The 24074-nt window shown below is 57.9% G+C and overlaps 2 protein-coding genes across 6 annotated transcripts; one reads left to right on the top strand and one right to left on the bottom strand.

Moving 5' to 3' along the window:
* Positions 1-358: 358 nt before the first annotated feature.
* Lsm4 (LSM4 homolog, U6 small nuclear RNA and mRNA degradation associated) lies at positions 359-4722 on the bottom strand. 2 transcript variants are annotated; one of them, XM_040742089.1, is made up of 5 exons: positions 4280-4722; positions 2389-2430; positions 1081-1179; positions 829-1009; positions 359-622 (listed from the first exon to the last, which is right to left on the bottom strand). In XM_040742089.1, exons 1-5 carry the CDS (start codon positions 4430-4432, stop codon positions 531-533), a joined length of 567 nt encoding a protein of 188 aa, XP_040598023.1. In that variant the 5' UTR covers positions 4433-4722; the 3' UTR covers positions 359-530. The 2 variants fall into 2 exon arrangements, with proteins under 2 accessions (XP_040598023.1, XP_040598024.1); XM_040742090.1 differs by lacking the exon at positions 4280-4722 and adding an exon at positions 2571-2594.
* A 7690-nt stretch (positions 4723-12412) lies between these two features.
* Pgpep1 (pyroglutamyl-peptidase I) lies at positions 12413-21262 on the top strand. 4 transcript variants are annotated; one of them, XM_040742088.1, is made up of 5 exons: positions 12413-12456; positions 14657-14709; positions 18539-18655; positions 19958-20190; positions 20599-21262. In XM_040742088.1, exons 4-5 carry the CDS (start codon positions 19985-19987, stop codon positions 20789-20791), a joined length of 399 nt encoding a protein of 132 aa, XP_040598022.1. In that variant the 5' UTR covers positions 12413-12456; positions 14657-14709; positions 18539-18655; positions 19958-19984; the 3' UTR covers positions 20792-21262. The 4 variants fall into 4 exon arrangements, with proteins under 4 accessions (XP_040598022.1, XP_040598021.1, XP_040598020.1 ...); XM_040742087.1 differs by lacking the exon at positions 12413-12456 and adding an exon at positions 12465-12561; XM_040742086.1 differs by lacking the exon at positions 12413-12456 and adding an exon at positions 12880-12990 and having other exon boundaries at positions 20072-20190.
* Positions 21263-24074: the final 2812 nt, after the last annotated feature.

Genomic DNA, 24074 nt, shown 5'->3' with positions numbered 1-24074 from the left:
GTGGTACGTATACATATAGATACCACACAGAGAGAAAAATAAATGTAAGAAAAGGAATGTTTAACCCCTAGTGTGTTCTGCTCTGGGGCATGAGCTTGGGTTACAGGCTTCTGTTTCAACATGTGAGCAACTTGCCAGCCCTGACCTCATCATGCCCCTGCCTCAGCTTTCACAGTGCTGCAGTCATGGACCCGGCTCTTTTGAGTGTCATGTAGTCCAGGCTGGCCTGGAACTCCTGTTCCTCCTACTTAATCCTGGTAAGGGCGGGGTCTGCTAGCAGGGCCAGGAGACAGACGGACAGATAGCACACACCACGTGCTCATGGAATTGCTGCTCTGATGGAGGGCAGGGCTGGCTCTGTCAGTGACACTTCCTTTATTTTCGTAACACAAGAGGGACGGGGTAGGCTGGGGAGGGACAGGCCAACCCAACGTGTGCTGAGCCTGCAGCTCCAACATGAAACCGAGTCCGTGGGAGTCAGGAGAAGGCGGCGGAGGCTAGCCCACCATCCAGGGCTCAGGCCATGCCCCTCACTGCTTGCCTGCTTGCCGTCCTGGCTTCTTCTCGGGCTGACCTCGGCCCGCACCTGGGATGCCACCCCGGCCCCGGCCACCAAACACACCTGCGGGTGAGAGAAGAGGCTGAGACAACAGCTTCCCTGCAGGGTCACGAGCGTCCTGACACAGAGGCCACGACAGGCGGAGGAAGGCCCCAGGCTGGGATCCCCATGTCCCCATCTTCCCACGGGAGCCCACAGCCTCATGGAAACTAGGCAGGGTGCAGAGAGCGGCTCTCCAAGGAGTCCCTCAGACCTCATCAGGATCCCACCTCGGCCAGCGCCGCCCATGCCTCTGCCTTTCTGCTGCTTTTGCTGCTGTGGTCCCCCTCGCCCACGGCCCTTGGCAGCCTCTTCCCGCACCATGTCGATGATCTCATCAGGGATGCGCAGGTACTTGATGGTGCTGCCCCGGATGTAGCACTCGGGCATTCGCCAGAACTTGTCGCCGTCCTGCGGAGAGAGCTGTCACAGACTGCACAGTCCTCCAGGCCAGCGGTGCACCCTCCCGTACGGCCACTCACCCTGGATGTACAGATCACCTCTCGAAGGTTGATGTTCATCCAGTTGTCACAGCTCACCAGGTGCCCGTTGTACGTCTCCCCATTCTTCAGCTCCACCAGCTGCAGGAGACTCAGCTCAGCCCGGCCCGGCAGCCCCGCCCCCGCAGCCCTGCCCGCAGGCCTTCTTGTTCTCAAGCTAGCCTTCTGCACAGCTAAGCTTAGCCCTCAGGGGCTGGGGCATCCCTCACTGGAAGTGCTGTGACGACCAAGAGGAGCCCCAGGGTCTCCCACCGTGCAGAGTGGACAAATTAAAATTCCTTACTAGCTGGGCATGGTGGCACACACCTGTCGTCCCAGGACTTCGGAGGCTGAGGCAGGAGGACAGTAAGGAGACAACAGACAAGCCCAGTCTGGTCATCTGAACAAGGAGTATCACACAGCCAAGAAAAGGGGATGCCCTCAGAACTGTTGCTCACTCAGAAATGCCCTCAGGGTGCAAAGGCGGGCAGGGGTGGGGAGAACTCAGGACCAATGCTGAGGTGAGTGCTCTGCAATGAGACAGGCTGAGCTCTGGCTGTGAAAACCTGTAAACCACAGGTCAGAGGCAGCATTCCTCTTAGGGTACTGGGGACAGAACCCAGGTCTGTACCATGCTGGGCCACAGTCCATGCAGTCACATTCCTCTCTTTTTCAACAAACTGAGTCTCACATGCGCCCATGTTGGCCTTCACCCATGGCAATCCCCCTGCTGTAGCCTCCCTGGCAGCTGGCATGACAGGTGCTGTGCTACTCTGTGCTGTGACACTGAGGGCAGAGCCACGCCAGGCACATGCATGCCCAATGCCTTTTACCTTTTTTTTTTTTCCGAGACAGGGTTTCTCTGTATTGTTTTTGGAGCTGGTCCTGGAACTCACTTTGTAGACCAGACTGGCCTGGAACTCACAGAGATCATCCTGCCTCTGCCTCCCAAATGCTGGGGTTGAAGGCGTGCGCCACCACCGCCTGGCTTTTATTCATCTTATTACATTTGTCATTTTTTGTCATTTTGTCTGTGTTCAGGGATGGTGAGTGTGGAGGGCTGAGAACAATTCTGGTGTGTGTGTGTGTGTGAGAGAGAGAGAGAGAGAGAGAGAGAGAGAGAGAGAGAGAGAGAGAGAGAGAGAGAGAGAGAGAGAGAGAGAGACAGACTATGTGGGGATTGAACTCAGGTCTTTACGCTGGGCAACAAGCACCTTTAAGCACTGAGGATCTCCAGTCCTCCCAGCACGAATTGCAAGGGACTGGGGTGTGGACACATGAAGGGAGGTGGCCCGGTGTGGGCGTGCTTACCATGGGGTGATTCTGTGCTGTCTTGAGCAGCGACAAGGGAAGCTAGAAGGCAAACATCAGTGTCAGTGTCCCCTGAAGCAGGGGCGATTCCATGGGCAAAGCTACCCATCGCACATGACTCTGTGAAGTCACCAGGCACCTCACACTGTCCCCTCCTGCAGGTGGCAACCACCCAGACTTGCCTGGACCATGTTGGTCATTTCTCCACGACTCCTGCCACCTAAACCACAGGATGGAGTGTGGTCCTCCACATCTAGAGGGAGCACCCGAGAACGTGATTTAACTAGCCAGATTCTTGGGAAAGTCTTACTACACAGTGTGGGTAGGCTGCAGCCTTCTGAACCCCAGGGCTGCACTAGTGCCTGGGATTTCTGCTTCCATGGTGCTGGGAATAAGGCCAGTGGGGAAGGAATCCCTGAAAAGACAAAGGACGCCCTGTCCCTGTGCTTCTAGAAGGGATGGGCTGGGGCCCAGGTAGAAGGGCTGAGGGCTGGGGAAGGACATTGTGACAGAGCAGCTAACCCCACAAAAACCAACATAAACCAGGAGCTATACTATACACTTGTCACCCTTAGCACCAAGAGGGCTGAGGCAGGAGGATCAGTGTGTCTGAATTATCCTCAGACACAGTTTGAGGTCAGTCTGGGCTACATGAAACCTGTCTCCAAAACTAAACCAAAACACACGGGGGTACATATGCTTAATTCTAGCATTGAGAAGCAGAGGCAGGTGGATCTCTATGAGCTCAAGGCCGGCCAGGGCTATATACCGAGTCCTCGGCTCAAAACAAACAAAAACAGACAAGAGCCCCAGACCCCTCAGGAGCCACCATGTCCAGCACAGTAACTTTGGGTCATGAGAGGACTGTGGACCCTGCAGCCCACGGCCCTTGAGAAGAGCTGGGGAGGCCTGGTAGTAGGAAGTGAGACTGGAGCCCACTTCCTGGAAGGGCAAGAGGCTTTGGCAGTCAGTGACAAGGGTGTCCAGGCTGATCCTCACATAAATATACAAGAGCTGCAGCATGGCAGCCTGTGGATAGGCTCCAAGGAGACAGGCACCGTCATTCCTGGCTACAGTGTGAAGCCAGCCTGGGACTTATGAGGACTCTGTCTCAATAAAGGGCACACAGAACAGTCAAATCCCCAAATACAAGGGATGGCAGGGGCTCAGGGGCCAACACTGCGACACACACACCACCCACACTCACAGACACACACACACACACACCACCCACACTCACAGACACACACACACACACACACCACAGACACAGACACACACACACCACCCACACTCACAGACACACACACAGCTCTCTTGGAGATGCTGTGGCCCAGTTCAGGCTGGGAGCTGGCTGCTCGTGAAGCCCATCCTTCTGTTGTTGAACTCTTGTCCCGCCAGCCAGGGCGCCCACTACCTCCTAGGAGCGCTTCCTCAGACTGTCCTTGCCGAGTGATGCTGAGCATGTCCCTTCCTCTGGCCGGGCCCTAATGGCCACCCTGTTTCCACCCGGCACAGCAGAGGCCGCTCTGTAATTACCGGGTGATTACCACCAGTCTCCCCGGCTAGACAGGAGATGAGCGTGGGCGTGGGCTCTGCTGTGGCTGAGGGGCAGTAAACACACGGGTGCACCCCACAGGTAAGCGAGGTGTGCAGGACGCCGCCCTCAGCCTCCACCCTGAAAGGCTGCGGGGACCCTGGGGAGACAGGGGTAAGAGTGGGGCTCGCGATGAGTCAGTGTTGTGGCTGGGAAGGCCTGGGCAAGGACACCCCACACAGCTCACAGTGAGACGGCAGGGTGCTTCAGCAAAGGAAGCCCCAGCCTGGCCGTCCTCCAGACCCCGGGCCCTGTGCAGATGAGGTGGGTGGGGGCCCAAAGCCCAGGGCTGACCTCAGCGATGCTCAGCGGGAGCACCCCGTCCCAGGCCGTCTGACTGGAGCGGTGGGTGGCAACCCTTCCAGGAAGGCCAGGGCTCGGCTGGATGGGTGCTACGTGGTGGGCACAGGCCGAGCCTCTGGGTCCCGCAGCACACAGACCAGGCATGGTGCCCCCTCCACCTGCCAACTCCGCACTCTGGAGGGCAGCGGGATCAGAAACTCGGGGTCGGCCAGCCTCGCCTACACAGGGGGCTCAGGGCCAGTGTGGGCGAGGGGAGACCCTGCCTCCCCTCCTGAGACGGGTGTGGCGGTGTGCACGTGTCTTCCCCACACCCCAGACCCTGACGACGGAGGAGCGTGAGTTTGAGGCTAGCCTGGGCTACATGATGCGCACCCATAGAAGACAGAACCGAACGTGCGAGCGTCAAGAACTGGGGGGATGGGAGACCCGCCCGCCCCTGGCCGCCCCGCCCGCCCCCGGCCGCCCTGCAGGGCGTCGCTCTGGGTGGCGGGGGCACAGACACCCGGCGGGCGACAGGCCGGCCGCAGGAGCCGGCGGCAGCTCAGCCCCGCCCGCCCCCGGAAGTGCGGCGTTCCCAGCAATGACGCCGACGGATCCCGGAAGCGATCGCTGTCCCTCTTCCGTTCGGGAAAAACGTGTCCATCCCGAGACACGTCCCCAGCGGCCACGGGCCGGGGCCCCGGAGAGGCCCCGGGCGCCGCGGCCTCAGTGTCTCCCGCCGCAGCGCGCGCGCCCACCCGCCCCGCGGCCCTCACCATCTTGCTTTGGAGACACTTCCGCCGCCGCGCAGCCTCTTGCGCTCCCCCGGCGGCCCGCCGCGCGCCACTGGCCTGACGGGACCGACAGGGACTGCGACCAATCAGAGAGGGGCTCGAGGGACGCTCACCCAATTGGCGTGGAGTAGGGCGGAGCCTGTGCAGCGCGACGGCCGGGCGCACCGTGGGAGTGACGGGGCGGCCGTAAAGTGCGGCTGGAGAGACGCAAAAGGCCGCGGCGAGCCTCGTGCCGGCTCCCGGTGCCTGCTGGGAGATGGCGCCTGCGCAGACGTGCGCCGCTGAGTGTGGTGCGGCGCCACCCCGTGGGCGAAGGCGGTGAGTGCGCGTGAGGCGCGTGGGGCGGGGCCGCCGCCGGCTGCCCACCTTGGCGCTCCTGGCCTCCGCCTCCCCTCCGCCTCTCCCGGCCTGTGCTACGCCGGAAGCGGTCCTTGAGCGCGGACGGCGGGTGCGGCTGCCCCCCGCCGCAGGGGCGCAGACTGAAATGGCTGCAGCTGTGCTTTGAGACGGGCCGGGCTCGGCATGAACGCTCAGCCGCTCTGCGTCAGCTGCTTGCAATGAGCACGGTAGAAACGTCTTTCAGACGCGCAAAGTAGTGCAGGAAGCAGGGGCGCCCCGCAGGCCAGCTCAGCCCCCATGACAGCCGCTGGGCAGTGCTCGGCTCTGCACCCAGACGGCGACCTCGACTCCCTGTGGCCACAGCGCCTCCCCAGGTCCTGACCCTGCAGGATGCAGCCGAGACTCCAGGCCCAAGAGAGCGGCCTCGGAGACCTAGGTTAGGGTAGATTGTGGGCCTTGTGTGACGGCCCTCAGCACGTGCGTGTATGTATGTATGTAAGTGTGTGTGTGCGTGTGTGTCTGTGTGCATGTATGTATGTAAATGTGTGTGCGTGTGTGTATGTATGTATGTAAGTGTGTGCGTGCGTGTGTCTACGTGTGTGTATATCGTATCTACCTTCCTGCCCAGGCCACTGCTGTTGCCTTTGGGTTTTGCAGACAGGTTTCCCTGTGCAGCCCTGGCTGTCCAGGCTGGCTGGGAACTCACAGACATCCCCCTGCCTCTACCTCAGGAGCGCTGGGATTGGAGACATGCGCCCGCAGGCCCAGCACACCGCACCTTGAGTCTTCTTGGGAACTCAGGTTCTCGGGCTTGCCAGCGAGCCCCCCCGCGTTGTCCCCCCCCCCGCAGCCCTCTGTTGCCTGTTTTCATTTTCTGGCTGCTGGGATGAAGTGGGGCTCCCCCTGAGCTTCCGACCAGGGCAGCTGCTTTACCAAGCTGATGAAAGGCTCCAGTGCAGCATCTGAGTGATGGCATCCCCCGCCGACCCCTACCCAGGGCTCTGTGATGACGTCAGCCTGCACCGGGACCGCGCACCGCCATAAAGTAAATAAACCCAGCAAATACTGGAGAAGACAGCACCGTGGTGCAGGATCTCGGCACTGAGGAGGTGATGGAGGCCATCCTGGGCTACACACGGCGCTCACGAATCGCCTGGTCTCCGTGACTGTGCGCAGAAGCGTGTCTTAGGGTGTGGGTGCCCTGGCAGCCCAGATTCCTGCTCTGAGACGTCGCCTGTGGGCTGAGGATCCGAGACACCCAGGGGAGGAACGCCCACGATGGGGGCCGAGCACCCCCAACAGCAAGACGGGCGAATCCCCGCAATGTTGACGTCAGCGTTGGCGGGGAGCTCGGCGAGCCCAAGCTCCTCAGAGTGAGCCTTGAACCGGAGGCGCCGCTGGGAAGCTGCCCGATGGCTACAAAGGACAGCGCCTCGGTGTGGCGGAGGAAGTGGGGAGGGAGTCGCGGGCTGTGCCTCTCCTTGAGCCCATTCTAGACTTTTCTCTGAGCAGTCTTCTTTGCCCATTTCCAAAACTCCCTTTCTTTCAAACTTGAAACCTCGGCTTGGGCGCCCCGTGTGGCGTAACTGCGTCACTTCAGCTTTGGTTAGATAATCCCCCCTTTTTGTTGTTTTGTTTTTCTAGACAGGGTTTCTCTCTGTAGCCTTGACTGTCCTGGAACTCGCTCTGTAGACCAGGCTGGCCTCGAACTCACAGAGATCCACCTGCCTCTGCCTCCTGAGTGCTGGGATTAAAGGCTGCACCACCAATGCCCGGCATAATTCCCCTTTTTTCTGTTCTGTTTTTTCCTTGACAACCTGGATGAAACCGAGGGCCTCACGAAGGCAGGCCCCCAGCCCTTTCCTAAGGGGATTCTAAGCTGTCACTCTACTCCCGAGCCACGCCCCCAGCCCCTGTCCTGACCTCTTGAGTTTCTCACAAGTTGCCTTTAGAGAGGCCACAGGGGCGTTCTCTGACCTGGGGCCTGTGCACCTGATGATCAGGAGAACCTAGCCACAGCCTCAATAAACGCTCCGCACACCCCACCTCTATGCACCTGCAGCTCACAGACGGGAAAGAGCATCAGAAGAGAGTGCCGAGGACACTCCAAGTGCGCCTGGCTGCTGCAGATGACGAGGTTCACTTCGCTTCTTCTGAGGGGAGAGGGAGGGTTCCACACTCCGAGTGCACCACGAAATAAAAGGAGAACTGGCCGGGCGTTGGTGGCGCACGCCTTTAATCCCGACATTCGGGAGGCAGAGGCAGGTGGATCTCTGTGAGTTCGAGGCCAGCCTGGTCTACAAAGCGAGTTCTATGACTGCCAGGGCTGCACATAGAAACTCTGTCTCAAGAAAAAGGAAGGAAGGAAGGAAGAAAGGAAGGAAGGAAGGAAAGTGCCTTACATTAAGATTTATGGAGGCGTATACTCAGTGAATCCCAGGAAAGAAAAAAAGGAAGGAGGCAAGGAGAGGGGGAGAGGGAGGGAGGGAAGGGGAGGGGAAGAGAGGGAGGGAGGGGAGGGGAAGAGAGGGAGGAGAGGGGTAAGAGAGGGAGGGAGGGGAGGGGAAAAGAGGGAGGGAGGGGAGGGGAAGAGAGGGAGGGGAGGAGAGGGAGGGAGAGGAGGGGTAAGAGGGAGGGGAGGGGAGGGGAAGAGAGGGAGGGAGGGGAGGGGTAAGAGAGGGAGGGAGGGAGGGAGGGAGGGGGAGGAGGCACATGAATGACATGAATATAAGAGGACAGGTTGGCCTGGGAGGAGACAGGGGAGAGGGAGTGGGGAAGAGAAGGAGCCTGCGGGCGGGCGTGTGTCAGAGGAGTGTCAGAAAGGTCCCATCTTCGGTGAACACATGCTAACACACCTAATCCCAGCGCACAGGAGAGAGGCAGTCTCATAGGCGAGAGTGCCTCAGCATTACCAGAGCCAAAAGTAACAAACCAACCAACAGGTCTGGATGCCTGGGTGGGGGCGCATTCCTGTTACCCAGCCTTTGAAGCAGGGCAGGGGCATCGCTCCAAGGGGCTAACCTGGGCTGTATAGTTCTGAAAACAGAGAGGGAAGGGAGGAAGAAAGGGAAGGGGAGGGGAGGGGAGGGGAGTGGTGGCTGCCGCTTTAATACCAACACTTGAGAGGCAGAGCTGGGTGGATCTGTGAGTTCTGAGTTCGAGGCCAGCCTGTGAGGTGGCCGAGAGGGTAAAGGCCCTCTGGGCCAGCCAGGAACGGAGGGAGTGAAGGTGTGGCCTTGGTTCTCAACAAGGCTTGTGATCTGTCACAGACTGTCTCAGGCCGGAGCTACAGGCTGTTTCCTCAGGGTGTTCAGAGTGTTCCGCATGGTGGGTGATGGTGGGGGTGTGGCCTGGCGTTCCTTTTGCTCCAGGCCTCCAGGGAGGGTCTCACTGATGCCAAGCAGGATGTCAAACAGCCCCAACTCGATGCTTGTTTCCAGGGAGATGATGAACTTAAAGCATGTGCTATCAACCCACCAGGACACCTATGTCTACTCCACACCCAGGTGTTGAAAACAGGGTGTTGGACAGCTGCACACAGAACACCCCTAAACCTACTTGGGGAGGAGAGATGGTTCAGGGGTTTAGAGCACTGGATGCTCTTCTACAGGATGTGGGTTCGATTCCCAGCACCCGCATGATGGCTCACAGCCACCTGTGCTAACTTCACTTGGGGGTGAGAGTCGATGCCATGTTTTGGCCTCAGGCATCTGCAGGAACTCTCCCACAGATATATAATTAAAGGTCCATGCCAGCATTGTTTAGAAGTGTGTGTCGGGGGACACGGGCAGACGGGGATGGCTCAGAGGACAGACGTGAAAGTCTGAAGACCTGAGTTCAAATCCCAGGACACATGTAAAAGCCAGATCCGGAATCGCTCATCTGTAACCCCAGCACCGTGTGCTGAGATGGGAGGTGGGGACAGAGGAACCTGCTAAAAGGTCACGCATCATGGAGCTTGGAGTACAGCTACGGGGGAGAGCACTGGAGAGGTGTGACCTGGCATGCAGGGTGCCCTGGGCATGGCGATGCACCTCTCATCTCAGATTCAGGAAGATGAGCTTGAGGCTAGCCTGGGCTACATGAAATCCTATCTCAGTAAAAACAATCAAACAAAAAAGAAAACACAGGAGCCTTAGCTGCAGTCTGCTCCACCCCCAGACAAGTGTCCTTTGGCCCCTGCCCGAGGAATGTGCTGTCCTAGGCATGAATTTCTCAGGTTTAGTATGGAGGGCAAAGGCTCAGAACGGCACAGGTGGCCCCGGGGCTGGCTGCATCAGGGGGCCTTTGACCAGGAGGCCATAGGGGCCTCCAGAAAACCTCACCTGATGCTTCTGTGTGGTCCCGGTCTCCACTGAGTGTTTCCAAGAGGGTGACACACCAAGCAAGCAGGCCAGACTAGGAGAGGGGGCTCAGAGTCACCAAGCAACCCCACGCTGGACAGGGTAGTCTGTCATCAGCGGACGATGGGACAGGGTGCCACTCAGGCCAGCGTAAGTCACAGTTTCTCATTCCCACCCCTTGGCACCTGGATTTACAAATCAGATATAACAATTCACAAAATTGTTTTTATTGTTGTTGCTGCTTTGAGATGAGGTCTCATATAGCGACACTGAGCCGCAGCCCGGTCTTTCTTTCTTTGGCTTGTTGGAGCCCAGGGCCTGGGCAAGCAGTGGGATGCTGGGGAGGAGCTCCCCTTCCCCAGTCCTCCAGGGCTGTCCCCGCTGGGTGTGCCGGCACCCACCTATGCTGGCTGCCTTCCCTCCCTCCTCGTCTCTCTTTCCTTTTCTCCTTTTGTTTGTTCTTCCGTGACCCGCTAGTTAATCAGGTCTGTGTGGGAGCACAGGCACTGGTCCTGTGGCTGTCACCCTGAGGGTAAGCCTCTACCCCAGCAGCCACAAACTGCCTGCAGACCCTCAGGTCCCTGGGCCTCCGTGGACCCTCTCTTTGCGCTCCCCCTGGTAGGGTAATTTTGCGCGTGTGCACAAGGAGGCCAGAAACCATACAGGGTCTTCCTTATGGTCCCCACCTCAGTTTTTGAGGCACAGTCTCTGTGAGTGCAGAGCTCTCCAAGTGTCTGGGCTGGCTGGCTGGCAAGTCCCAGGGATCCTCTGGTACCCACCCCTGGTGCTGGTGTTACAGCTGTGCACAGCCACACATGGCTGTTTATGTAAGTTCTGGGAATTCAAACTCAGGCCCTCACCTGGGGGGCACTTACCTGAGCTATCTCTCTCATACCTGCCCCTTGGGGAGTTTTGCTCCACTGTTGGTTGGAGGCCCTCTGAGTACCCCAGGGTTATGAGGACCCCCCCACGTCTTTAGGGTAAGGTATGCTTGGCCCAGGCCTTGGGTGAGCTTTCGAGTGTTCTGAGTGCCCCTGAGGCTGCCAGAGCCCAAATAGCTGTGTGTCGTGGGGCCTCCGGCTTGGGCTTGCACAGTGGACTCCCCCACGTCAGCCCCACGGGAAACTCTCCAAATGCCAACAGCCTTCCAAATGTCCAGAAAAGGAGGGTTTCTGGAAGTTAGATAAAAGCAAAGTCCCTTGGGAACTTGTGAAGCTGGAGGCCCTCTACCAAAAAGAGTCTTTTCCCTAAGGCTAGCAGTAGGGACATATGGCTACCTGCTGGCTCCCTCATTCAAGTCCATCCTTCCTCCCTCCCTCCCTGCCTGCCTCCCTCCCTGCCTGCCTCCCTCCCTCTCCCCTCCCTCCCTCCGAGGACATACCGTGGAGCAGCAGTGCTGTCAGTAGATATGACAGGGAAAGCATGCGTGGGTCCTGGGATGTGGGCCCAGCTCCCCCTCCAGGGTCCTGGGATGTGGGCCCAGCTCCCCCTCCAGGGTCCTGGGATGTGGGCCCAGCTCCCCCTCCAGGGTCCTGGGATGTGGGCCCAGCTCCCCCTCCAGGGTCCTGGGATGTGGGCCCAGCTCCCTCTCCAGGGTCCTGGGATGTGGGGGTCACAACTGCTTGGAATTTGATGTTTGTGCTCACAAGGCACAGCCTTGCCTCTCGGGACACCGCTAGGGGGCCCTGTTTTCCTTTTCTGGCTGTTTTTGAAGAAATCACAATAGACAAGGGCTGGCAGGGAGGACAGCCCTGTGTGCCCAGTGATGGTGGTGTGGTCAAACTACCCTCCAGCAGGACGTCCGTGCAAACCAGGCTAACCCGTGAGACAGAAGAAGTGGACCACCACAGTAACGAATAAGATTTAAAAAAAAAAAAGCTGTTGAATTGGGGCTTCTGGGAGAGAACCGGTGGGCAGACAATAGAGGAACAGGAACTCTGCGGGAGGCGACAGCCAGGGGAGGTCTGGGTGGGGTGGGGTGGGAAGGAAGCTTTCTTTAATGGAGGTGACGGTGGGAGAAGGAGGAGGCAGGCTAGACTGAGAACAGCCAGGCGTCGGCTGCGCCAAGGCCCTGGGTGGCCCGTGCCCCAGAGCCGCAGGGGAGGTAGCTGTCCCGGGCAGGTAGTGAGCCGAGGCCCTGGTGGGTCTTCCTGCTGCACCTCCCTCAGCCTCGCCGGAGTGGCCTCGCCGAGAGAGCGCTGATCCACGCCAGTGCTGGTAAACTGTGGTGAGAACAGAATCTAAGGGTTTCCCGGCTCCCCATGCCCAGGCCCGTCTGAGACGTCCGCTCACAGTCCACGCTTAAGGAACGGGGACAAGATAAAGGATCAGCCCCGCCGTCCGCGAGGTGGCCCTAGGGGGAGCTTGCAAGGGGCTACACCCTACGAAGTAAACGTCCCCTTCTTACAGGACAGGAAACTGAGGCAGGGAAGTGAGAGGGGCTCCTTCCCATTGCCCCCTTAAGCGTTGGAGGCGGGGCTTGGGGCGGAGCTGGCTCAAGACGATGGGCGTGGCCAGGCACGGGGAAGCGTTGGGCTGGGCAGGGCCGGGCGGTGCTTGGGGCGGGGCCTAGATGGGGACCAGGTAGCCCCGCCTACATTTCGGCGGCTGAAAGAGCGAGGGCGGGCTTAGGGCGGGGCTCAGGGCGGAGTCTAGAATTCAGAGGCGTGAAGAGCGTGGGCGTGGCCTGAGCCCGGGAGAGCCGGGGTCGTAGGTGCGTGCGGCAGGGACAGCGCTGAACCTAGGGCCTTTGGGGCTCAGGCGGAGCTGCGCTGGGGTGGACACGAGGGCACGTGACCTGAGCCTGGCGGGCGCAAGGGTGGGTAGGGTGTGGCTTGGGAGTCGGGGCGGCTGGAGAGAAGCTTTGCTCGGCTCGGGGCGTGGTGGTGCTGGGGAAGGGGGCGAGGCTGGGGGCGTGCCGGATCCCAGGCAGGATTTGGAGGTGGGGCTTTGGAAGGCTCGGGGGCGGGGTTGGGTAGGGGTGTGGCTTCTAAGGGGCGTGGTCAGGGAAAGGCTTGACCCGGGCTCTGGGTCAAGGGAGTAGCTAGGGGCTCGGCGGCACCCGCGGGGCCGCGCACAGCTGACTGGGGGCGTGGCCGGGGCGTGGCCGCGCAAGCCCAGCGCTCGGGGGCGGGGCCGGGCGGCCGGGCGGGGCTCGCGGGGCCGCGTTCGCTCCAGTCTCCGCCGCTGCGGCTCCCGTGAGGTTGTCCCGCCATGGAGCAGCCGCGGAAGGCGGTGGTGGTGACCGGTAGGTGGCCGGGCCGGGGGCGGCGGGGCAGGTGCTGCTCGCGGTTGCCACAGCTTTGCAGTTGTCGCCGCCCGCGACAGCACCGTTCGGCCCTGGTGACCTGAAGAGTCCCGAGGTCCTGCGGCCGGGGCCGGGGTGCGTGGCGACGGCGTGCAGCCAGGACCCTCGCGCGCTGCAGCCCCTCGGAGCCCCGGCCTGTCCCCACTCCCTGGCCTGGGGACAAAGGCGGGTTTACAGCCAGGAAAGGCCCAGGTGACACACGGTCCGCTCAACACCCCGCGTTGTTTGGGGCCCTGCGACCCGGGTTGGGGCAGTTGAGGGCCTGAGTCAACCTGGCCCCAGAATGACCCAGGGACTCCTGAGCACAGTTCCTACTGTCTCCAACACCCCCGGAAGCTAACTGTACTTATTTCCTGAAACTCAGCCTGGGGCCTCTCGGTGGAGTCAGCTCCGCGGGCCGTGGAGGAGGGCACTCAGCAGGGAAAACTCCACAGGTGTTTGGTGACTGAGGAAGGTTATGGCTGTAATTCCTCGAAAGCGGAGGGAGCTACTTCCCTGCTGGACAGGTGTCAGTGGCTGTGTCCCGATCACTTGGAGCATTCTGGTGGGCGGGCGTGTGTGTGTGTGTGTGTGTGTGTGTGTGTGTGTGTGTGTGTGTGTGTGTGTGGTTTATTTGACTGGTTGATTTATTGAGAGATTCTATTGCTCTGGCCCATGGGCCTGGAACTTACTCTGTGACCCAGGCTGGCTACAAACTCTGGGTGGGCGTTTAACCTCACAAATGATGAGATGAGCAGGGCATGCCACCATTTGGAAGTGCCCCCAGAGCGTAGCCTCTACATGCCCTCCTGAGGTATGGTGGCCATCTCTTAACGATGGCAGCGGGTAGGCACCTTACCACCCGAGTTACACTAACCCAGGTTCTTGGGAGGAGCTTGTGTTTGTGTGCGTGCATGTGCTTGCTGGAGCATGCAGTGGTGTGACTCCTCGGGCTCTATCCCGTTGGGGTTTTGAGAAAGTGTCTCTCATTTGGGAGGCACTCAGGCCCGCTCACCAGTGTAGATCTGAATCCCCCATTTCACTCTGCAGCAGGGTGACTTCAGTGAGTTAGTGTCTCTCTGCTCCAACCCTTGCTCACGGTGATTAGGGAAACCCATGGAGAGGGGGAGACACCCAATGTGACAACACCTCAGTCTGTGTTGGTCAGAGACGGGCCTGGAGGGGAAGTGATCAGCAGTGGTGGGTGTCCGTAGCCTGGTCTGCAGAGACCCCACAGCCCCTGAGCAAATCCTCAAGTAGAGGGTGACCTGATTAGTGGGGACACACAGCCCTGGGCTCCCAGGGAAGACAGCCAGACACACACAATCAGAAAGTAGCCACGGTTACATCCTGCCTGGAGAAGGCAGTACAGGAAAGGCCTACTCCTCCCAGGTGGCAGGTCCTGACAGGGACAAGGGAGCCAGCCCGTGCCTGTGGTCCCAGCGCTCAGCAGGCGGAGGAAACAGGACTGCAGCCTGGCATCCATGGGGCCCCGCCCATGGGTGGGCTGTACTGGGAAGGGTTGGCTGGGTGATAAAGTAGTTTGGGGGTGTGTCGAGGAGGGGGAGAGGAGACCTCAGAACTCTTAGGTGGGAAGAGAGAGTAACATTGCTTTTCCTGTTTTCAGGGTTTGGCCCTTTTGGGGAGCACACTGTGAACGCCAGCTGGATTGCTGTCCAGGTAACTCTGGACTGGGGGAGGAGCCTAGTCCAGAGCTGAGTGTCTTTCTGTGCCTTTAAGTACGGTGTAAATCTCCCGATGGCACTCAATCCAGCTCATGTGTCTTGAGCGCTTATTTTCACTTGGTTTTTTGGTTTGGTTTTTTATTAATTGTATAGCCCAGGCTAAGTCATGATCCTCCTGCCTCAGCCTCCTAAGTACTAGAACCTGATCGATTGAAAACCTTTTCCATTGGCCTGGGGCTGTGGAGCACACCTTTAATCCCAGCACTTGGGAGGCAGAGGCTGACAGATCTCTGAGTTCGAGGCCAGCCTGGTTTACAGAGTGAGTTCCAGAACAGCCAGGGCTACATAGCAAGAACCTGGCAAACAAAACAAAACCTGACTTGAGAAGGCTGGGTCTGCCCCGGTCTGTGCTGGTGGACAACAGATGGGATTTGGGCAAGAGCTTAACCCCTTGGGAAGGAGGGCGGTGACCCTCAGTGTCTGCACTGGGACCCTCAGGAGGGTGTCTCTTCCCAGAGTCCATCCAAGGAGCGACTCCACTAACTTGTGTTTCCTTGCCAGATGGGGCATTCAGACAGACAGGCTAGAACAATTGAGTGGAGACAGACAGACGTTTGATTCTTAGATAAATCAGCTGGCAGAGACGGCCGCCGGACGCGGATTAATCTTAGCCCATTAGCTGTGTGATTTAAGGGCTCCCTCTCCCCACCCAAGACTGCCGCGACCCCTGCCAACAGCTTGTCGTCCCTCCCACCTCAGACGTCTCGGCTGCCTTGCCACCACCCCTCCTCTGCCACCTGCACTCCGCAAGCACACGGAGGACCCCGGATTTCCAGGACCTTGTAGATGGGAGTGTGGCCGGGGTCCCTGCGTGCATGCCCACTCCCCAGAGCCCCAGACAAAAAGAACCAGTGTGTCTCTGAAGACTTGTGTGTCTGGCTTTGTGTGAATTGCAGACAGGAGGCTTCACGGGCTGAGTGGACACAAAGCCAGTGTCTGGATTCCTGGGCCCCAGACGCCACCATCTGCATGTAAATAGGAAGGAAAATCAAGTAAACAATCTTTGGGAATTCCCTTGGAGCTTTGGGGCTCCGAGGGGAAACTTCCATTTGTACAGAAACCCAGACTGTTTCTCATCTTATTCCTTGAAAGAATTCATTTATTTATGCATTTGTCTATTGTGCGGGTGGAAAGGCACACAGGAGGTCAGAGGGCACTGCATAGGTCCTCGGGACTGAACCTGGGTGACAAGCCCTGTCACCTGTTGAGTCACCCTCCCAGACACACTGCCCTTTCTCTTCTTAAGCTTTGAGACAAGGTCTCATCCTGGCTAACTCCAAACTCCTGCCTCAGTCTCCCCAGTGCTGGAACGGCATGTGTGTGCCGTCATGCCTGGCTCTTTTGACTGATTGATTAATTGATCGATTTTCAGGCAGGACCTCACTCTGCAGTCTTGTCTAGCCTCAAACTCAAGGTGATTCTCTTGCCTCCGTTTCCCAAGTGTGGGGACACCCTCACTGCCAGCTTTTGCTTCCTTCTCCCCTCAGGTCTGGGGTGGCAGGCTGCACATGTTCCTGGAGACGCAGGTGACTGTCAAGAGCCAGGAAGCCTCTGACTTGTTACTTCCAAGTCTGTTCCTGAGCGGGCCACGGTACTCGGTGGCATCCTGGGATAATTGCTGCCACCAGAATCTAGACAGACCCTCTGAGGAATAGTACCAGCAAACAAAGAGGGGCTTTGTGACGAGGTCCAAAGACTCAGTCAGATGCACCCTGCAGCCTTGTCTGATTTTATGACAGGGTCTTTTCAGGCAGCCGACCAGGGACAATGCCACAACTGCACCCACCTACCTGGTGCTTTCCAGGGTGCTGAGCATGTAGCCAAGATACAGGGGTGGGATTTGGGGTTCATGGCTCCTTCTTCCAGGAGGACTGGAGCCAGGTGTCAGGGGCAAAAGGCAAGAGTCGGATGAAGAGTGACACTACGTATCTGTGACAGTATGTTGTCCTTTGTCAAGCCAGACAGAGTGTCATTACTGAGGGATGGGGGCTCACAGCTTTCATAGGGACTTTGAACACCTGCTTGTACCCACAGATTTCCTAGGTGAAGCTTTCTGCTGCAGACTGCTTATCCCGGCCATATATGAGTCCTTGCCACCCAAGAGGTTGGGAAGGAAGCGAGGACAGGCGCGTAGGCAAACACCAGCCATTCATTTTTGTGTGTGTGGGGTTTCTTTTTTTTGTTGTTGTTGTTTTGAGACTGTATTGTTTTGGAGGCTGTCCTGGACTTCCCTTTGTAGACCAGGCTGGTCTTGAACTCACAGAGATCCGCCTGCCTCTGCCTCCTGAGTGCTGGGATTATAAACGTTCGTCACCAGCCCCCAGCTTGTGTGGGGTTTCTTTAGTCTGGTTTTTTTGAGACAGGGTTTCTCTGTGTTGCCCTGACGGTCCTGGAACTCACTCTGTAGACCAAGCTGGCTCTGAACTCAGAGATTCCTCCTGCTTCTGCCTCCCGAGTCCTGATATCAAAGGCGTGCACCACCACATCTGACTTTTTCTTTTTTTTGAGACAGGCTCATGTAGCTTAGGATGGCCTTCAGTTCACTACTAGGTGTCCCAGGCTGACCTTGAACTCCTGATCCTCCTGCCTCCACCTCCTTAGTGGGGGGTAGGGGAGAGAGGGTGACAGACATGTGACACCAAGCCTGTCCTTTTGTTTTGAATTTTTAAAGATAGATTTATTTTAATCACGTGTGTGTGCAGATGCCTCCAGATGCCCGAAGCCTGGGGTCCCTTGCAGATGTGAGCACCTGATGTGGGTGTGGGCCCTGAGCTCAGCCCCCGGAAGAGGAGCAATCAAGGACTCCTACCTTCTGAGCCCTCTCCAGCCCGGTTCAGGCTTCAGGACAGGGGCTCAGTGTAGCCTAGGTTTTCCCGAAACTCACTGTAATCCTCCTGCCTCAGCCTCTGAGTGCTGAGGGACAGGTACACGTCTTGCTCCGCCAACTATGGGTGGTTTATTTTGCTTTTCTATTTTGTTAACCAGTGAAGTTGAAAGGCCATCAAATCCAGTTGCCATGGTGATGCTTGCCCTTTGCTTTCCCCTGCAGCTTGCCCAGTAGGTGTCACACACCCCTGTCCCAGCACAGTTGAGTTTTTCATTCTTTCAGGTTTTTTGTTTGAGTTTAGGGTGTTTGTTGAGACAGGGTCTCCTCGAACTCCTGGACCCCCTACCTGCCCCCCAAGTGTTTGGGCTGACGGGGTGACGCCATACCTGGAGCTGGGGGTGGACCCCAGGCCTCCCCGCATGCTAGCTGAGCGGTCTAACGAGCTCCAAGCCCAGGAGCAGCTGAGCTGCCAGGACTCTCAACAGCCCCAACCCTTGTTGTTCAGTTTGTTGTGAGAGACAGGTTCACCATGTAGCCCTGGAGGAGGCTGAAATTAGTCTAGCAACCATCCTCCTGCCTCCGCTTCTCAAGACAGAAGACAGTCCTCAGCAATGTGACAGTGATATCTGACTCCAGTTCCTGATTTTTTCTGGGCTCCAGCAGCCAGGCTTTTCCAGGCAGCTCCGAGGGAGTCATGGTCACAAGGGGGAGCTGCTGCTCTGGCCCCTGCTTTTCCTGAGGGGAGCAAGTTCCCCTGTAGACCAGGCTGCCTCCAGTCTTCTGTGTATAGGAGGGTGGCCTTGAACTCTTGATCCTGCCTCCATCCTCCAAGTGCTAGGATGGCAGGCCTGCCTCGCCCGCAGTTCAGCTGCCTAGTGTCTGAAGACAGGAAGCCTCCTTGCAGCGCCCCCCTCCTCACAGGCGTCCTCTCTCCCAGGAACTGGAGAAGCTGGGCCTCGGGGACAGCGTGGACCTGCATGTGTATGAGATCCCTGTGGAATACCAGACTGTACAAAGACTCATCCCTGCACTGTGGGAGAAACACAGTCCCCAGGTGAGTGGTGCGCAGGGGCACCCCCGAAAGTCCCCCGCCGCAGTCACTGTTCTGTCCCGTGAGGAGGCACACCATGACCAGACGGCTCACAAAAGCCAGCATCCAACTGGAGGCAAGCTCACAACTCCAGAGGGTTTCTCCAGGGCCAACATGGGGCAGCAGCCACACCCAGTGATACCTCCTCCATCGAGACCACACCTCCCAGTCCTTCCCAAACAGTGCCTTGTCCTGGTGACTAAACATTTGAACCTGTGGGGGGCCACTCGTATTCAAACCCCAGCACCACCTTGAACTCCATGGAAGGGAGGCGGAAGGCAGCAACTGGGGTCCTCACAGGGCCTTGCTGCCCTCTGTGTGACAGCCAGGAAGGGTTTGAGCAAGTTACAGTTAAATATGAGTGCCAGGCCCTGGCTTCCCCCCAGCACCACCAAAGGAATTAATAAATTAATGACTTGCAAAACACACCACAAGCCAGGCACAGGGATGGCCGACACTTGTCACCTTGGCAGTCAGGTGTGGTGGTATCCCGTTTGTACAAATAAAGCCTATCTGAAGATCAGAGGGTGGAGCTCGCCACTAGCTAACCATAGAGGTCTGGAGAACTGTACAGACAGACAGGAAGTGAGGTAGCCAGGCAGAGGAAGGAGTATGGGCGGGAGGAAACAGGAACTTGCTCTCTTCTCCACTAGGAAGCTAGTGAGGCAAAGACAGCTTTGCCTTGCTCCTTCTCTCTGATCCCTCGGCATTTCCCCTGTATCTGACTCTGGGTTTTTATTATTAAGATCTATTAGAACTCACGTTACAGTCGGATTCAGGGAGCACCTGGACTAACTACATAAGAGACTGAGACCGGCCTAGGCTGTATCAGACCTTGTCTCAAAAGCAAGACAAAAGCCTGCCTTGGGCTTCCCTCTTAGCGCCCCACAGGACTTCTCTGTGCAGCCCTGGCTGTCCTGGAGCTCCCTCTGTAGGCCAGGCTGGCCTAGAACTCAGGTCCTCCTGCCTCTGCCTCCCGAGTGTGCCACCATGCCCTGCTGCCCTGGGCTTTTTAAACAGTTACATAATATGCCAGGCAGTGGTGGTGCACGCCTTTAATCCCAGTACTCAGGAGGCAGAGGCAGGTGGATCTCTGTGAGTTCAAGGCTAACTTGGTCTACATAGTTCCAGGACAACCAGGACTACACAGAGAAACCCCGACAGGATAAAGCCACTTAAAAAAAGCTACATGATAAGCAATTTTACTGCTTCCTTCCCTCTGTGTGGGTGGGTGTGCCCCTGTTAAGCCCCACCCTTCTGTCCCAGCTTGTGGTGCACGTCGGGGTGTCGGGCATGGCTACCGCGGTGACACTGGAGAAGTGTGGCCACAACAAGGGCTACAGGGGCCTGGATAATTGCCGCTTCTGCCCTGGCTCCCAGTGCTGTGTGGAGGACGGTCCTGAGAGCATCGATTCCATCATCGACATGGACGCCGTGTGCAAAAGGGTGACCACGCTGGGGCTTGATGTGTCTGTCACCATCTCCCAGGATGCTGGAAGGTGGGGTCTGGGTACCGGAGGGGTGGGCGGCAGGGTTTCCCCTCCAGCGGTGAGCCTGGGGGCCGACAGCAAGTGTCCTCTTCCTCTCCACCGCAGTTTCTGAGACAGGGTCTCTCTCACTCTGTACACCAGGCTGGCCTAAAACTCTCCCTGTAGACCAGGCTGGCCTAAACTTAGAGATCCGCCTGCCCCTGCCTCCCGAGGGCTGGGATTAAAGGTGTGCGCCACCAATGCCCAGCAGAATAAAAGTTTTAGAAAATGGAGAGAAGGCTGCCAAGGTCCCCCAAATTCTTCTGACCCCTGACTGTCCACTACCTCCCGACTCATGGGGACGTCCCAGGGGGTGGGTGTGGCCTTGGCCTGGAGCTGACTACTCTGTAACCCTGGTGTCTCCTTCGCCCGACTCAGGTACCTGTGTGACTTCACCTATTATACCTCACTCTACCAGGGCCGCGGCCGGTCAGCCTTCGTCCATGTGCCCCCGCTGGGCAAGCCCTACAATGCCGACCAGCTAGGCCGGGCACTGCGGGCCATCATCGAGGAGATGCTGGGTGTCCTGGAGCAGGCGGAGGGGGACATCGGTTGTTGCCACCAGCACTGACGGCCACGCACCCCCAAATGCCGTGAGAGGAGACACAGCTGGGCCCATGGGAGGCCCTGGTCGTGTCTGCCCCTCTTGGTGGATGGAGAGACCTCTTTCTGGCATTGTCCTGTGCCCGGGACACGGCTGTGCTCAGAGGCCGAGGCCAGGGTGAGATGGCCACAGGCTGGTGGCCTGCACACCTGCCATGCCACTGCCTTGACCCGAAACACTCCGCTCGCAGCGCCAGGGCCACGGGCCGAGAGTCAGAGCCCTGTGTCCGCCTGGGTCTCACGACAGCATCCCAAACCCTCGATGGTTCCCGGCAAAGCCACCTGGAACTTGGCTGCCTTTTCTGTCCTGTCACCCCTACCCCACACCCCACCCTCTCTTCCTGCTCTCTTCTCCCCCACTTCTCCAGTGCTAGATTAGGGAGCAGAGTAATTTATATCCCGTTGTTAATAAATAGACCAACACGTGTCTTTTCTTCCCCTGGGGCGTGAGGCCTGAAAATGGCGTCATAATTTGGGTTCCCATAGTTGTCCCCTCCGCTCAGATCAGGCTGCCGACACCAAGGGCCTGGGTCACACTGACCCTGCCATGACCTTTCTTATTTCATTTTTTAGAGGGTGTTTGTTTGTTGTCTTTTTTTTTTTTGAGTCAGGGTCTCAGGTAGCCCAGGCTGCCCATTTGAATTTACAGTGTAATTCAAGCTAGTCTCAGTTGGACTCCCGATCCTCCTGCCTCAGCGGGGACCAGAACAGTGGCTGACTGGGGATTTTCTCTGTCTTGAGATGGATGGCTTCTAGTGTCCCCTGGGACCAGAGGCCTCGGTGCCCAGGCATGGCCCTGCATGTTCTGCCATGCACAGGGACATCGGTGAACACTGGAAGTGTTCCTGGGACTCCAGCCAGCAGCTGTCTTCCGCTGACTACATTTCCAGCCTGGAGGAGGGGCTGGATGTGACTCGTGACAAAGTGGAGTTCCTGCCACCAGAGGCCGCAGGCATTTTGGTTTCTGCCTGCCGTTTTATGGAGGAACGGGTGGGGGCGCTCGCTGCCTCCTGGTGTGATTGGTTGGGTCTGGACCCCTGTGCCTTTTTACTGTGGTTTGGGACAGGTCACTGAGGCTGCCTCCAACTTAGATGGATAACAGGCTGACCTGGAACTGGCCCGCTGCCTCAGCCTGCCCTGAGCTGGGCTGATGGCGTGCACGCTAGGCCTGGCTACCTCTCACTCAGACGTCACGGTCCAGTGTCGTTTCCTCAGGCTGCCTCTCGAGCCTCCCGTCCCCAGGCAGAGATCGGGGCACCAGGCTCTCCTTCAAGTCTCGGGGAGAACCCTGGGAGACTTGCTGTCCCCACAAAGACAGCCGTGGATTTAGACGGTCCTGGCTCTGCTGCCTGCCTGCCCTGTGTCGCACTCTCTCCCGGGGGAATCATAAGCAAGGATCCCCTCAGGACACTTTGGGGCACCGTATAGACCATGCTGGCCTCGGACTTCTGAGCCTCCTGCCTCAGCCCCCCCCCCTGAGGTGACAGAGACACCACTGCCTCTGGTTTCTGTGCCCAGTGACTTTTTGTATTTTGAAGCATGTTTTTTCTACCTGAACTCTGTAGCTCAGCCTGGCCCTCCAACTGTGGCAATCCTGCCTCAGATGTACCCAGCTCCTGTCAAGTCTTCAGCTGGGCTCCAGGCTGCATTCCACTCTCAGATTCCTCAAAGGTTCAGGCAGGACCCTGGATAGGGGTGGTGTGTGGTGTGTCTGGGTGTGTGAGTGTGTGTGTGGTGTGTCTGTGGGTGTGTGAGTGTGTGTGTGGTATGTGTGTGTGTGGTGTGTGTGTGTGGTGTGTGTGTGGTATGTGTGTGTGGTGTGTATCTGTGTGTGTGGTGTGTATCTGTGTGTGTGGTGTGTGAGTGTGTGTGTGTGGTGTGTGTATGTGGTGTGTGTGGTGTGAGTGTGTGTGGTGTGAGTGTGTGTGGTGTGAGTGTGTGTGGTGTGTGTGTATGTGGTGAGTGTGTGTGGTGTGAGTGTCTGTGGTGTGTGTGTGTGGTGTGTGTGTGTGGTGTGTGTGTATGTGGTGAGTGTGTGTGGTGTGTGTGTGTGGTGTGTGTGGTGTGTGTGTGTATGTGGTGTGAGTGTGTGTGGTATGTGTGTATGTGGTGTGAGTGTGTGTGGTGTGTGTGTATGTGGTGAGTGTGTGTGGTGTGTGTGTATGTGGTGTGTGTGGTGTGAGTGTGTGTGGTGTGTATGTGGTGAGTGTGTGTGGTGTGAGTGTATGTGTGGTGTGTGTGTGTGGTGTGTGTGTATGTGGTGTGTGTGGTGTGTGTGGTGTGTGTGTGTATGTGGTGAGTGTGTGTGGTATGAGTGTGTGAGTGTGTGTGTGGTGTGAGTGTGTGTGGTGTGTGTGTATGTGGTGTGTGTGGTGTGAGTGTGTGTGTGGTGTGAGTGTCTGTGGTGTGTGTGTGTGTGGTGAGTGTGTGTGGTGTGTGTGGTGTGAGTGTGTGTGTGGTGAGTGTGTGGTGTGTGTGTGTGGTGTGAGTGCGTGGTGTGTGTGTGTGGTGTGTGTGGTGTGAGTGTGTGTGGTGTGTGTGTATGTGGTGAGTGTGTGTGGTGTGAGTGTGTGTGTGTGGTGAGTGTGTGGTGTGTGTGTGGTGTGAGTGTGTGTATGTGGTGTGGGTGTGAGTGTGTGTGTGGTGTGAGTGTGTGTGTGGTGTGTGTGTGGTGTGAGTGTGTGTGGTGTGAGTGTGTGTGGTGTGAGTGTGTGTGGTGTGAGTGTGTGTGTATGTGGTGTGTGTGTGTGGTGTGAGTGTGTGTGTGTGAGGAGGTAGAGGCAGGAGGGATGGGGAGGCTTTGGCCTTTGCACCCAAACCCATAAACCCATGTCTCCACCCTTCAGTGTCATGTGCTGGGAGCACCATGCACCTCTCAGAGACAGGCCTGGTCAACCCGAGAGTGTATGTGTCGTTTTCTAGTTTCCACAACAGGCTGCTTGTGCCCTCGCCCGGTGGGTGACCTCAGTGTGTGCAAGGAAAGTGCCTCCACGCTGCCCCCCCAGACAGCTCACCTTTGATCTCCCTACCCCTTGGAGAGTCTGAGTCCAGAGGTGCCCTCCGGGAATGAAAAGACAAAGCCTGGTTTCTTCAGTCTCAGCCTAAGAGAGCACAGTCCCTGTGGGGTGCTGATGGCATCCCCAATACAGACGGGGTTGGCTCCTACAACCCACCCCCCTCTGCATCCACAGGCTGAAGGGAGCGAAAGGGGGGCTTTATTCTGGGTCAGGTAAAATGTCCCCCCAAAGCAG

Source organism: Mesocricetus auratus, unplaced genomic scaffold, assembly GCF_017639785.1.
Source record: "Mesocricetus auratus isolate SY011 unplaced genomic scaffold, BCM_Maur_2.0 Super-Scaffold_6731, whole genome shotgun sequence".
In the NCBI taxonomy this organism is placed as follows: Eukaryota; Metazoa; Chordata; class Mammalia; order Rodentia; family Cricetidae; genus Mesocricetus; species Mesocricetus auratus.
Note: the sequence above shows the minus strand (reverse complement) of the source record. Positions and strands in the feature narration are given on the sequence as shown.

Coding starts and splice junctions, on each gene's coding strand:
- Lsm4 (XM_040742089.1), bottom strand. CDS start 4,432: ATGCCTGGTCTGTGTGCTGCGGGACCCAGAGGCTCGGCCTGTGCCCAC. Junction 2,431..4,279: donor TCCCGCTGAGCATCGCTGAG/GTCAGCCCTGGG, acceptor TTTGCCTTCTAG/CTTCCCTTGTCGCTGCTCAA. Junction 1,180..2,388: donor CAGCACAGAATCACCCCATG/GTAAGCACGCCC, acceptor AGTCTCCTGCAG/CTGGTGGAGCTGAAGAATGG.
- Pgpep1 (XM_040742084.1), top strand. CDS start 12,957: ATGGAGCAGCCGCGGAAGGCGGTGGTGGTGACCG. Junction 12,991..14,656: donor GAAGGCGGTGGTGGTGACCG/GTAGGTGGCCGG, acceptor TCCTGTTTTCAG/GGTTTGGCCCTTTTGGGGAG. Junction 20,191..20,598: donor ATCTCCCAGGATGCTGGAAG/GTGGGGTCTGGG, acceptor CGCCCGACTCAG/GTACCTGTGTGACTTCACCT.